The 14,368-nt window shown below is 38.7% G+C and overlaps 1 protein-coding gene across 3 annotated transcripts in view; it reads left to right on the top strand.

The window, feature by feature from the left end:
* Window positions 1-14,368, top strand: part of PDE7B (phosphodiesterase 7B) — a 171,481-nt gene that overhangs the window by 120,053 nt on the left and 37,060 nt on the right. For all 3 annotated transcript variants that reach the window (XM_032102112.1, XM_032102111.1, XM_032102110.1), the window contains one exon: window positions 13,324-13,407. In XM_032102112.1, coding sequence (XP_031958003.1) covers window positions 13,324-13,407 — 84 coding nt within the window. The remainder of the gene's footprint in view (window positions 1-13,323; window positions 13,408-14,368) is intronic.

The raw sequence follows: 14,368 nt of genomic DNA, 5'->3' as shown, positions 1-14,368 counted from the left end.
TCTTACAAATCTTCATGGACTTTCTCATCAGTGTAGAACCAAATTAAAATTTAACTTTTTCAAAATTTCCAAGTGTTTAGGTAAGTGTTTCACTGGTTCAGTCAGCCAGCCAAATATTTTAGGAAAGAAGGTTCTTGTAAGTTTTCTAGCAGAGTTTCTGAACTGCTTTTCTGTAGTAATTTAAAACCTAATTTGCAGAACCTTTATATTAGATATCACTTGGAAGTAGAGTCTAACTAATTAAGATTATTTTCATACAGATCTTGATTTTTCTTTGCTAACCCTTAGCTTCTGAATATACTGTTAAGGTAGATTCTAGAACAAACAAACTTTTTTCCGAATGTTGCTTTAAGTTATACTCAATGTTTATTCAAGCTGATCTGTTTTGAAGAAAAAGACAGAAATCTTACTGTTTTTTCTGTTATGTCTTTCAATTCTCAGAACAACTACAAAAAAAAACCCCACCAAATGCAAAACAAAAAGAAAAAAAACCCCTTTGCTTAGTATGAATTGCACAAGAGTATGAGTTGAGAAATACTTTTTATGTGTCTTCACATGCACATGCCAAAAGGTTATTAAAGCCAGAACTATTCTCTATTGGAATTTACAGGAGTTTGTGAAGAGCAAATACTGAAGCACTGTCTTGTTCTTTCTCCTTTAAAATACTATTTGAGGAGGAGCCTGAGGAGCGGGATTGCTCAGAAAAGGATCTGTTCAATATCTAAGACAGAACTCTTGGGTTGCTAAGCTGTAATTGAAAGGTAAATTTTGAGACAAAACAAAATTAAATTACTGTTTGCATAGTTTATTGTTCCTTTGGGATTTATAAAAACATCTCCAGTATTCTTTGCCTCCACCCAAAAAACTATCTATGTTTGTTGAATTACAAGTTTTAGATTGCAGTTCTGTCTTCTTTCTGAAAGATTTGAGCAACTATTTGAATTCCCTAAGAGTATATTAAAACACAGGAGACAAAAGCCTCAGCTTCTGTTTCCAGTCCTGGTTGTGGAGAAAGGCAGTATTGCAGTGTATGCTGTCCATCAAAGGACCAGGCATTTCTCCTGTAAAAAATCTGAAATGTTGTTAATGTTTTTGATGCTGTTTTGGTTTTGTCGTTTTTCTGTATTAACTAAAAACAGGGATGAAATGCATGGGGCTTTTAGTGGAAACTTCAAATACAAAGTTAACCTTAAAAAATTAAATATATTTACTAATGGCGCTTCTTAAAGGATGAAGTAATTGGAAGACATTAAACAGGAAGATAGTACTGTGTGTCTTGGCTTCCAGAAAGGGTATGATGGCAGCATGCCCTGGACTGCCAACATCCCCAAAAAGCTTCCTTGCTGACTGCCTTCACAGTGGGTTGCCTGTATATGCCTCCTGTTTCTTGATGCTAAAACAGTAAATAAAATTTTGGTAAGGTTTATGCCACAATGGGCCTGAATTGCAGATAGTATCTAGGTGTAGCTCCAGTATAGTTGTTCATAAATGGAGAGTGCTGGGTTGGGCCAATTAGCAGATGAATCATTTGTACGATTTTTAGAATGTTAATTCATGGATTTGCCCATTCATGGTGGTTTTGGAAGATTATTAATCAAATATGTATTGATGCAAATGTTAAGCAGCGGTTCACTGTCTGAAAACCAGATTTTTTCCTGACTTCTTGTGGAAGTAGGTGCAGAGTAGGAGGAAGGAGAAAAATGCTTTCTCTCCCCTGCTCTGTCCATCCTCCTCAGCGAGGGCCCCAGCACAATCTATTTGTTTCCAGGGCAAGACAGGATTTCCCTCTCCTCAGGTATGCTTGGCCTTTCTTCACAAAGGGTGATGTTCAGTGCAGGTCCCTTATGGGACATTGTTGTCTGTCAAAGTGAAATCAACACTCAGTGCACATAATTATGGGATGAGGGAAGAAGATGGTGAGAGGGGGTCTGGTTTTGGTAAGCCATGCTTAACCCTCTCTGTGTATCTTGCTAGTTGCTCTTCCTTTCAGGTGATAAAGTTTTGACGTTTCTGGAATAAAGATCTTGAGTGGAAGCCCGTATTTGCCGTAAAAAGTTGGGTAGAGGCTACCTGGCTGCAGCTTGCACATTTGCTGGGCTCAGTGAAGCTCTGGTTGCCAGCACATTGGGAAGAGGCCCAAATGCCACTTGCTCTTGCCACTGCTTTGAGTCATGGTCAGGGTTCAGCCATCCCAGGACACACAAAACCAGGTTCTGGGGAAATAACCAGTCTTGGCTCATGGGAAGCACCTAATTAGATGTGTTTATCAGGTGTTTTGTAGTAACAGAAACATGTAGACAATTACTTTCCTTTGAGCCAGCTTGTGTTTACCTCTCTTAAGAATGTGCCATGAAGAAAAAAGGTAAACTGCTATTTCATTGTACTTTAGACTATAGATATTTAAGGTAACTGAACCATAACAGGGAACGGGGCACAGAGACTATGCTAATGTTTGAAAGTGAGAGCTTTTTCTTGTGCCAACCTTTTCTGAAGTTTTAAATTTTAAATGTATTGTACAAAGCAAGAGTGATCCAGATCAGTGATCCATTTAAGTGTAAGAGGTAGCATATTTGCTAAATTATAGCCAGGTTAGGGTTCTGGATTTGATGATTTGGGTGTGGTGTTTTTTGGTGGGGTTTTTTTTGTTTCAGTTTTTGTTTTTTTTAGATCCAGTGAATTATTTGAAAAATACAGTGTAAAAAACAGGAAGAGCAAAGTATTTTCCAAACAGTAGAACAGTTAAGCTCAGCTTCCACTTGATGCAGCTTTGTTCTTGCGTCCAGCATCAAAATGGAACAGATTCCATTCTGAATAGTTACGTTACCTACCTACGCTATCTTTTTATTAAAAAAATACTTTATGATTAAGGAGTATTGCATGATAAGGTGTGGACTAGCCTAGGACTGGCTCAGGAAATACTCATCTTGAATAAGCAAATAATGCTAAGGTTACCTTATTGCTAAAAACCAGTGCTTATTTTGGACAAAATTCTCTTGCCTTATTGATCAATAGTGGAGGTATTTGTACATTCCATGGAGATACTAGACCAAATTTAAAAATAACAAGGAAGATTCACAGTTACTTACCATAGATACTTCTTTTGAATTCAAAAGAAAGAGAATAATTTATTGCAATATATAATGTACAAAAATAATTCAAATTATTAACCTCAAGACATTTGTTCCTGCAGTCTCCTGTGTAGATACAGCTTTTAATCAGAGCAAAGCTTAAGGTCGTGAGTAAAGTCTTCTCTTCAAGATATAACAGGCACCTTCCTGTGCTGCCAAGCCAATGCTCAGTGCTTCCTTTTCCTCCTTCTCCCTATCATTGCTCTCTGCAGCCATGAAGATCCTTGGGGTAGCCCCATGAAGAAGTATAAGTGGCCAGTGCTGCTGGACTGGTTGCCACACCACTGCATGGTACTCCAGCCTCAGGAGAAGGCAGTGGGCAGATGTGAGGCTGAATTACTGCTGAGTCTGAGGCGAGGAAGAAGGGTCACATAAGAGTTAGGGATACGTGTGTATACATATATATGTATAGTGCACAGCAGAGTTGGATAAGAGGACGTGAAGCATGCAGAAACTGTGACAAGGAAGGATCATCCTGTGGTTAATGCACAAGATTGAGACAAATTTAGTTTATTGTATCTCACTCATCTCCAACATCGGCTTGGTACTGATGCACCTTAACGGGTTATGCAAGCACCACGTTAGATACAGTGAGACAGACTGAATCAGCAGAGACTCAATCTCCTTGTGTGAGGCAAATGGCAGCTGTGCAATTTCAGCACAAAATCAGAGGGCAGCAAATTCAGAAGGTCTTGTGCTTTTCCTACTTGGCTCCACAGGCTGACTGCCATTCTGTAAAAACTATTGATAGACTTGAGGTTTTGGCTAATGTTAGGCTTTCCAAAAGTAGTCAATGGCAATTGCTGTATTACTACTTATGGTTTTAAACATGGGCCTTTTGTAGTTTAATGGGAAAGGGAGAGTGGCAAAATCTTGTGGGCAAAGCTGTGGAAATAGAGGGAAATTTCCTTAAGTGTCATGTTAAAGAGTTAAAAGCAAATTTTGATTTAATGGCACGAGTAAACCCCTCTGCATTCCTTTTCGTCTGTGTTGTCTTACTTAACTCTTGGTTGTGAAAAAATAAGAGATAATTAGTGTTTGAATTGTGGTAATGTAGAAACCAGGACCAGAACTGCAGGTAGAAAATGCTGTTGAACCAACGAGGCCCTGCATTAGAGAACTCACTGTCTACTCAGAACAGACAAAACACAGAAGTGGAAAACTGAGGCATGGAAAGAAAACAGTTTGTTCCATAAGAAACCAGGAAATGAGCTCAGGGCTTATGATTATCATCCTGCATGATATTTCCAAGCATTACCTCTCTTTTCTCAGAAACAAAACATGTTAATACCAAATTATTGAACATTTAAAAAAAGAAAAAAAGAAGTTCCACTTGTTCTGTTCCACTTTGGAATTAGCAGCGTTTTTTCATTAATATTTATGTCATTGTATCAATTGTTATTTTGCATAAATTAAGTATATATAATATATCAAATTTTAAGCAGTGGCTGTGCTAGATTTACATGGATTGTAGTATCAACCTTTTTCTGCTTGCCAACATAATAGTGCCTTAGCAGAAAATGAGAATGATACCTTGTGGCTCAGTCAGTGCAACCCATTAAAGGCATATACTTACAAACAGTGGTTCTTGAGGAAATTGTAGAACAAAAAATGAAAAGTTAGCTTAAGAGATCACTTAACAAATATTATTGGTGGGTGAGGAATGAGAATGGAGAAAATACGGCAGACTTGATTGAATAAATGCTCGACAATTAGCTCAACTTTTTGTGGAAAAAGAGTCTGTTCTTTAACTGCAAAACTCTCACTGGTGGATTCAAGGAGTCCGGTTGTGTTCTCACAGTAGAAGCATTTAAAGCATTGACAATCTTCAAATCAGAAATCCATGTAATAAAATGTAGATGTTTGAGAGAACTCAGCAAATAAAAAAGGGTCTCTGAAAGACCTATCTATATCTAGAATGTTATTACAGTTAAGAAAATGTAAATCATATTTGGGATAACTGAGGGTTTTGGTGTATCTATAAGTGAAGAAAATCCTTATCTTTTCGGAATGACAACAGAAGTAGCTGCACCTAATGCACTGGGGGTAGAGATTTGAATTCTATACCTCTTTTTGGCATTGGGCTTAGACAAAATGTAGATCTTTTGTGCTTTTTCTTTTATACAAAATGAAAGCCTAATGACTTGGAATTGGGAGTCTACATGTCTTAGAAGTTTATTATTAAATACATGTTTATTTCAGTAGTTGAGAGTCTAGCTGAAGACTTGAATCAAAAAATTTCAAATTGAATAACTAATAATGTTCTTTTATTTATGCTGTAATTTATTTGGGAGAGGGATGGGAATAGAATGACAGTAAGATATTATGTTCAAAGTTGCCATGGTAATGCAACCTACTACCTGTCGCTAAGACTGTGCTCTAGCTGTTATTACCTTTATTACAGCTCTTAACATTGCAGGATGTATCCTTTAGTTTTTAAAATGTTACGATTCAATTTCATTTGTAGGAAAACCAGTAAGTTTTGCTGCCTTCCAGCAGGGCTCTAGAGTAATAGCAATGATGGCAGTGCAGGAACCTGATTCTGCTGACATGGCTCCTATCCTCTCATGCAGAGCAATTTACAAGCTATCAAACCATTCAGGAAGACAAGAATATCAAGACAGTTCAGTGCCCTATCTATAGGGCACTTTTCCTGTAAAGTCAGTGATCATTATTTGGAGACAGAAATGCCCACCAATAATGCCATACAAAACTCCAAGATAGAAATAGGTGGTTCCTAGCATTAGAACTTGGAATGGTTGTATCCACTTTACTAAGAGGATCCTGTCACCTGCAGAGTGCCCCAGGACCTCTGTTACTGCCTCAGCCCTGCTGAGCAGCAGCAGTATGGTAAGCCTGAAGTCAGACGGAGTGCTTCCATTTGGGATTGCAGCAGAGAGACTCTCAAGATGCCACCAGTTGTATGCTACTGTTCTCCCAGGCCTTCCTTTTCCTCTCTTACTATTGACCTTAGCCCCTCTAGGTAGTAGATGGCTCGCTCTTTACAATATAGTGCAAGGAAAATATTTACTTAAGTCAAGATGGTTGTCTAAACCGTGACTTTCAAGTATGGAGGTGGTGATAGATGACTTCTGTCTTCTGCACTTAAAATGCTGTATACAGGTCTCCATTCTTTCTTGTTGGATTATTTTTTTTAAGACCTGTCTCCTGGTTTTAGTTCAACAACTCCCTATTCTTTCCTGCTAGGTAACAACACTTGTCTGCATGTGAGAGCCATTGGCTGAATTTTGCAAAATTTGTACTGGCAAGCTCCTTTCTGTATCTGAATCTGTCATGTCTTTGGAAGGAAAAGTTCCTGATTAAGCAGGCTGTGCAAGTTGCCTGTTCTTACACTCCCTCTCTGTGTCCTGTGGTTTAGTGCTTTATGTAAACTTTATATAAACTTTTGTATTTTTATCTAGAAAACACTGAAAGTTAAGTAGATACCACACAGTAGAATCAAAGAGATAAGTTACTGCATTTTATCCAGAACAGTACTCTGATGGCTGTTGCATAACAAATGCTGGTTTTAGTTTAACTGAGCTGTGGGATAATACTGCACTGTATGAATGTACACAGTACATACGTGTTTTGAGGGTGTGCCTACATTGATAAACTAAAGGTGGATGCATCTGTTATGTTTATTACCAAATAGTCACAGGGATAATCATGGTGAAAGGCATACTCGCAGGCATACTCACAGGTAAGGGGTTTGGTGTGGTCTCAGCTCTATGAATACAATCCTCGTGGGTGAGGTCTTGGATTCTTCCCCCCTTAGGCTCTGCTTATAATCATGGCATCTAATTTAGGAAAAAAGGGTCTTAGACTCCATCTGCATCAAAGTCAGAAACATGGGTCTTTGAAAGGTAATTCAGTCTCTTTCAGCATTAGTCACTGGGCGGAGGCACCTACTTCACTCATTTAGGCCTAGAAGTGTGGGAAATACGTTTGACCTTAAGGCAATAATTTGTAGCCCATTATCAAACTCAAAAACAAGTGAAAGAATTTCCAGTGCAATATAATACATTGACAGTTTGGAAACCTACCTTTGTTAGCTCATGCAACAAAGAGTTGATGTCTGTCCAGTCGACTCTGGCCATTTTTTCAGTCAGATGTTAGTGTTGCAGGCTCTACATTTGCTCATGCAAGAACAAACAGGTCTGTGAAGAGGGAAATGTGGGTACTGCTTCAGTATCTGAATTTCTGATGACTGCTCTTATCTGGTTCTCTATGGCAGTTTTCTCATCCTCTTGGTTTTCACTTATCTGCAAGAACTTCCTACAAAGTCTGCATGTTGTAAGAACTTTGCCTCAAGATACATCAGTTCAGTCTTTTCACCAAAGTCACCGATGTCATATGATATGGTTTAAGAGAGGATTTCAAGAGTGTCTGTAAAATATTAATTTAACTTGTTCATTTGTCAGCTGTTAAAGGTATGCCTGTAGATTCTAGGGTCTTCTCTATGTCCACGTAAGACATACCAAGAGAATTCCAGCATTGAGAAGGGTTTTATGCACACTGACAGCATTTTGTTGATTGGCACAAGGAGTGGTGATAGTACTGTTTGAGAGGTTTAGATACAACAGTGGTATGGATTTTGGTCAGTAAAGGAGGGCAGAAATTAGAGCTGGCAGATACAGTAAAGCAGTACCAGTAAGTTCTTGTTGAACATAAGAACCATCATTCACTTCAAAATACTAAGAAAACAGAGGATGCGTGAAATGTCTCATCTGCGACTGGAAAAGGAATTTTTAATAGCTGAACTTCAAGTAATTGACTGGTAATAAATAAAAATAATTCATTCACAGGGCAGGACCACTACAAGGGAAGTTAAATTATTTTCTATGTAAAAAAGTCTACAAAACTGAATTACAGTTTCTACATCATCATTTTATCCCCTTTTTAGAAAAAGGGAGTAGCAGCAGTTCCTTTCCTTTGCAGAGCATTTTGAAACAAAACTGCAGAATACATTGGATAAAATCAATACTTCTGAGCTCATTAGGACTATTAGCAGAAATAGTAGAACTGTGCAGCATACAGCACAGAAAACCTTACATTTTGGAATGTTTGCATGCTTAAAAATTCAGTGCTTACAAATGAATAAAGTGAGGTGGCTGCTACAGTTTCTTGTGCTGCAAAGGGAAATCGTCCTGAGTCTGTAACCCTTTAATCAGTCTCTCTGTGTCTGTTCAGAGGAAATGGTTTTGTTCAGAAGATCTGATGCACATGAGAAATCTGTATGCTTCCTACAAATAAGAATTTACAGTAACATTTATAGCACTAATGCAACAGAATGAAAATAATCCAAACCTGCATGAATCACCATGAACCAGTCTTAGATCTCTTCAAATAAAAATATAATTCCAGTTATTATGATACTCATTTTTAATGTAACTTTTCATCTGAGTTTGCTACTTTTACAGAGCAACACTCCTCTCTTCTAGAAATCTTTCCACTAAAACCAGATTGATGCTTAAAACATCATCAGGTCCTCTTCCTTCAGGTCAGAAATCCCAAGCCTTTTCGTAACTGAAATAATGGAGGAGCCATGGGCTCCATGGAGCCCCCAAGAGGCCTTACTACTGCTGCTTGGTTTTCCATGAAAAGTTGTCAGCCACTGTAGTATGTGCGCTGAACAGTCAACTTAAGAAATACTGGAATGAAGATTGTAAGAAAGCTTGACTGGAATAAATACTTGTAACCTCTTGTGAATTTGCTGTGGTATTCCTGACTTACCACATGGAGCTGTGTACTAAATAGAATCAATAATTTGGTGGTTCATCCTAACTTCTGCTGGATGAAGCTACTCTGTTGTTTTGTCACAGCTATGGCCCTATTTTCTCTCCTAATTTGTTGTGCTTGCTCAGTGAAATTGAATCTCATGCCGTTTCAGGCAAGTCTTGGAGAAGTTGTTTTCCTCGGTGTAGATGGCTCTTTCCTCCAGATGTGAAAGGCAGTTAAGAGCTGCCTCATTTTTTCTTAACCCTTCTGAACCATCTTGAAGTGCCCTTGTTGCTATGGCTGCAGTAGTGCCATGGTTCTTGCCCCATAGCCAATTTTCTTATGCCTGTATGCTGTCATGCATGTCAGTCACAGCACTGGCTCCTTACGTAGGTTGCTTTGGCTTATTTGGTTTGCTTTAGTGTCTGTTTTAACAAGAACAAAGTAAAATTCAGGAGCACAGTAGCCCCTGGGAGATGTCCCTGCTGGCAGATCTTGTGGAAGCTTGGCGCCAGTAAGGATGCAACCCCTGGTGTTTGCAGCTGCAGATGTTCCAGCCTTGCATCTTCAGCCCAAAGCAGTCAAGGAGAACCTGTACCCTGACCATTTCCCTTCACCCTGCTTGTTTCATTTGGGAACACAATGAGCTGTCAAAATTTCCTGCCTTGTTACTACAGAATCCTTCCTTTTGCTCTAAAAAGGATTATTTATCTAAAATTGCTAATTACATAAATCGTCAGAACAACTGTTTCGCCTTATTTTTAAGGTGGAGACAAAGAGATGGAAAGGTCTGCTAGACTGGTGAAAGTCAGCTTCAAAGTAATCTGTCAAAGCAAAAAAATAATATCGAGCATGTTGCCATGAACAGCCCTTGCCTCTTGGAAATTAAAATCCATGTGATAAGTTGTATATCTGGTGCAATCCCTATTCCTGGTCTTTCTGTTGAGTGTACTTAGATGTAATTAAAAGTAATAGGGAAGTATATAAATATTTGCCAAATACATGAGCCAAGAAAAAATGGAGGAAGGGAGGTGTGGTTGTTTTAGCCCACCACCACTTCCTAACTAATCTTTCTCTAATGATGCAAAGAGAGACTAGGTGGCACCTGGTGAAGTATTTTGAAATAACAAATTCATGAGGTAGAGCTACTTGATAACATCTTCGACTCATCAGAAACTTGCCTTCCCTCAGGATAAAGTTAATAATCATATAAGAATATAAAGATTTTAGTGGCTTTTCCTAAGTCAGCAGGGATGCAGATTTATTCTGCATATAGATTCCTGTAGTGCTAGAGACAACCCAAAATTATATTGTCTGTAAAAAATGTAAAATTACACAAATAGCTGATTGGAATCATCACCAGTTTGCCATGACTTCAGTTCCTGGGCTTTGCTAGTTAGTAAAACTCATTCACATTTACTAATGGCATCAATAGCTCCATTGCTTCCCCTCTCTTTGCTGAATTGCTCTGAATAGTGTACGTAAGCATCTAATTTGGCTAGTCTGTAGTTCTACATGAGACAGCAGCACCACGGGAAGAAGCTGGGCTGCCAGGAATATCCAGAGCAGTTGGGACAGAAAAGGTGACAGCAGCAGTGAACTTAATTTAAAATAGCTGTAGCTGTTAATACCTGGTATCTCCCAGCATTGTGTTATCCTCAAGTATCACTGGTGCTCTTCTGTGTCAAGATCATCAATAAAAATTCTTTAGGACCATTCCCAGTATGAATTTTCTAAAGCTGATGGAGATCATGGGGTAGTTGTTCCCAAGCAAAAGCTTCCTATCAGTGTACCATGTTATCTTCTTATTTTTAGTCTTCAGTTTTTGTACTCATCTTTTGCCTTCTCTTGTATGTTCAATGAAGTCCATATGGTTGAATTGCACTACAGTATTGCTTTCTTTTCCTTCTCTCTAACAGTTAGCTATTTTGTTTGAGGTAATTATCTTGTACGGTCTGCTTTTGGTAAGCCCACATCGTGTTTTCTTTGGTTTTAAAGTTGCCCACCTACCTTTAGCATTCTTTTCCTCAAAATTTGGGGTCATACTATTGAGATCAGAGTTAAGCAATCTTTGATACATGACTGTATGTGATCTTCTCTAGTACTATGGTACGTCCTTTGATTTGATAAATATGTTATTTCATGTCTAGAAAGAAAATCAGTCTTGACGGTTTTATAGTATTATATGCTTTGGGTGTTTTTTCAGATTTTTGGAGTCTGAATTTCTCTTGTTTGCTTGTTGATTTTCTTTTTTAATGTCTCTGCTGATATAGTCACAAGTGACATGTTTATCAGTGTGTAATGCAGGGGATTACTTGCAGTTTCCTGTTAATTGATTGGTGCCTACAGAAAAACAAAAGCCTTGGTCAAGGCATGCTCTGAATTCACACCCATTCTTAATTTGCTGATGCCTGTATTAGCAACAGGCTCAAGCCTGCCTGATTTTTTTGTGTTTATATAATGTGTACCATATGCTTGCCATTCTTACTCTTTCTGCGCACATGAGCCAATCTGATGGGGCTACCTGTGGTAGAGAGCAATGCTTTTAAGTCTGACTGCTGCTTCATGGGCTCTGGCTTGTGGGTGCTGATGAATCTTGCATCGGTGTTTTACAAACTCTACAGCTATTTGCTCCACCCTTCTACTCTTTAACGCGAGGACGCGGGGGGATGGGTTCATATACCTTCCTTGCCACAAGTTGCATGTAATTTTAAACTGCTGATGAAGGTAGACCCACGGCATTACCATACCTTTGAAGTGGAACAGCTGAAGAGCAGGTAGAGGTTTGCACCTCCTGCCCCTGCTATCGGGAGGGGTAAGTGGGGTCAGCAGCAGCTTGAGTTGCTTTGGACTGGTTCCTTAGAGTGGTTGTCAAGCAGGAGCGGAGAACACGGAACATGTGTTCTGTCTCTGGAAACAAAAAAGCAAAGTGAAAGTAAGGGTGAGAGGACGTAGATTTGTATTTATAATCAAAAGTGACTGTGTTTGAAATACTCTTAATTTGCTTGCACACTCTTGTGTCTTTCGTATCTCTAAGGACCCCTAGAGGGCACGGAAGTTTTTCTCCACCTCAAATATTTAACTTAATAATTCTACTTGGCTTTCTTCCCTTAAACATAATTGTAAGCACATTTTAAGTGAACATTAGATAGAAAAAAAATAACAGCATTTAACTAGGTCCTTCTTTTATGCTACATGATGTTTTCTTGTTTTTAAACACAAGCAGTAGAAGCTAGCACTAGCAGCCAAATTCTTAAATTACTGTTTAGATTAGTCAGATGCTATATTTGTATCCCAGAGGAAGCGCAATTCAAACTAACTAATAATTCATAATTTATTGCAAACTTTGAGAGGACTACAGTGTGAGCTGTGTAAGGATGTGCAGTGGGTATGCTTTCAATATTGCAGTCTCTGTTTCTGTACAAGAGGAATTAATATGGTGAAGAACTAGAGTACTCTAACTCGAACCTCAAAGTCTCCAAACTCTAACTAGGATCTCCAAAGTCTCCAAACTTCATCTTATTTAAGAATTTTTAATATTTTGGTCTTGATACTTGCCTTTAAAGAAACAATTACATTGCACTACAAGTTACTTAAAGTTATGGAAACATAAAAATGACATCTGCTTCCCACTACTTCCTATCTACTTGGAGAGAGGTTTTGTAACTCTTACTCATCCTGAGGAGCATTTTTCTCCTTAAATTAGTTTTGCCTATTTCACGAATATTACATGGTAAGTCAGGAACTAGTCAGTGTGAATTGCACAGCAGTACTAATTCTTAGTATTGTGTTGGCACTTTATCATCTTTGGATATACTTACTAACGCTCGAGAGTAATGCTTATCTGAGAACATCAGGTTTTCACTTACATAAAACAGCAGCAGTGTTTGAGGAGAAGGCTTGCATTTTCCAGAGTGCTCAAAGAGCAGAAAGTTAAACAAACAAACAAGCAAACGAGCAAACAAACCACCCACCTAACTTCAAAAAAATCTTCATACTTTTTTGGGGGGATTTTTTAATCAACTGTTGATTTTGAGACCAGTCCCACAACTTTGGAGGTCAGTTGGATTGTGAGCCTAGTCCAGGATTGGACTAGGCTTTGTATGTGAAGCCATGACAGTCCTACCTAGAGTCCTACCTGTTCTTGCCTGGGAAAAAAACCCCAGATGTCTGCATTACTGCTGAAGCAATGAGAGTCTGCTTGCTGGGCAAGAAGCTGTTCAATAGGATAATGTTGTGGTTTAATCCCAGCCAGCAATGAAGGGTTTTTTGTGTCTTTGTTCTCATAAGAGGATCAGATGTACTGCTTTACCCAATTACCCAGGGATGTCATGGGAGATGATTTTTTGGACCTTAGTATTCCCACTGGAGGAGTGTAATGTCGTCACTTTGTATTAAAAAATAGATCAAGATCAAAACATCAGAGAAAGTCAGCTGCCCCTTCTAATGTCTCTGGGGATTTTGTGTTTTGCAGGAGATGCACGGGTGAGAGGTCAGACAGGGGTTGTCTCCGAGCGCCGTGGCTCCTACCCGTTTATAGACTTCCGTCTTCTTAACAGTAAGTGCAACTCTTCTTTCAGGTCTGTATTTAAATACAAATAAATAAAAATCTCTATTGAAAATATGCAAACCAAAGTATTTCATCTCATACATATCTATAGCTCAGCTGTCTTCACACAGTCAGCATTAATTCCATTATTTCCACCCGGTGTCTGGCTGTGAAATATTCTGATTGTATGAATAGTGTCCGTAATGCTCAATCTGTCAAATGTAAATACAGTAGGGCCATGGGGTGTGCTGGGGAAGGAGAGGGGGCAGTTCAGAATTAAAAAGATAAACCTCTGTGTCCTTTAGCCTCTTAGACAACAGTTGGAACAGATTTATGTGAGGCTGTTATCCGGTCATATAGAATTGGCACAGAAGGGGAGCATGTGACAGCACTGACCAGTGGTTTATAATAACATTAATTTTTCCAACAATTAGAACCCAATCCAAAGCCCCATGGAGTCTTCTCATTGACGTCAATGGATTTTGGGTCAGGCCAGCAGTGAACATCTGTTAAAAATAATCTTAACCTCATTTTTATTGAAGTTGTTTTTGCCACTGTTGTAAATAAAGGACAGCAAATCTAAAAAAAAAAAAAAAAATCAAGACCCTGTTGGGTTTTTTTTCACCTGATGGACGCTATACTGATGCAAACCCATTAGTGAGTGTGTAAAAAATAACATTAAAAAACAGTGACAGCTTAGTCTTGGGCCCTGTAGCGTTCAGCCTGGATCAGCTGTGTTAACTTCAGTGTTCAGACACAAGCAGATCTCGATTTGTCCTTGTGTACTGCACAGACCCCTCCATGTAAGCTTTGAAAAAAACTGTTACTCACTGTCTTCATCAAAACAGACTGAAACCCCAACAGTTTTAGTGCTGACACTGTTATGCTTCTGGCAATTGTGCTTTTTATCAAAGAACAATTGTCAAACCAGAGTTTGAATTCTCCTTTTTGTACCTCCTTGTCTGGGTGC

This window comes from Corvus moneduloides, chromosome 3, assembly GCF_009650955.1.
Source record: "Corvus moneduloides isolate bCorMon1 chromosome 3, bCorMon1.pri, whole genome shotgun sequence".
NCBI classification, from domain to species: domain Eukaryota; kingdom Metazoa; phylum Chordata; class Aves; order Passeriformes; family Corvidae; genus Corvus; species Corvus moneduloides.
Note: the sequence above shows the minus strand (reverse complement) of the source record. Positions and strands in the feature narration are given on the sequence as shown.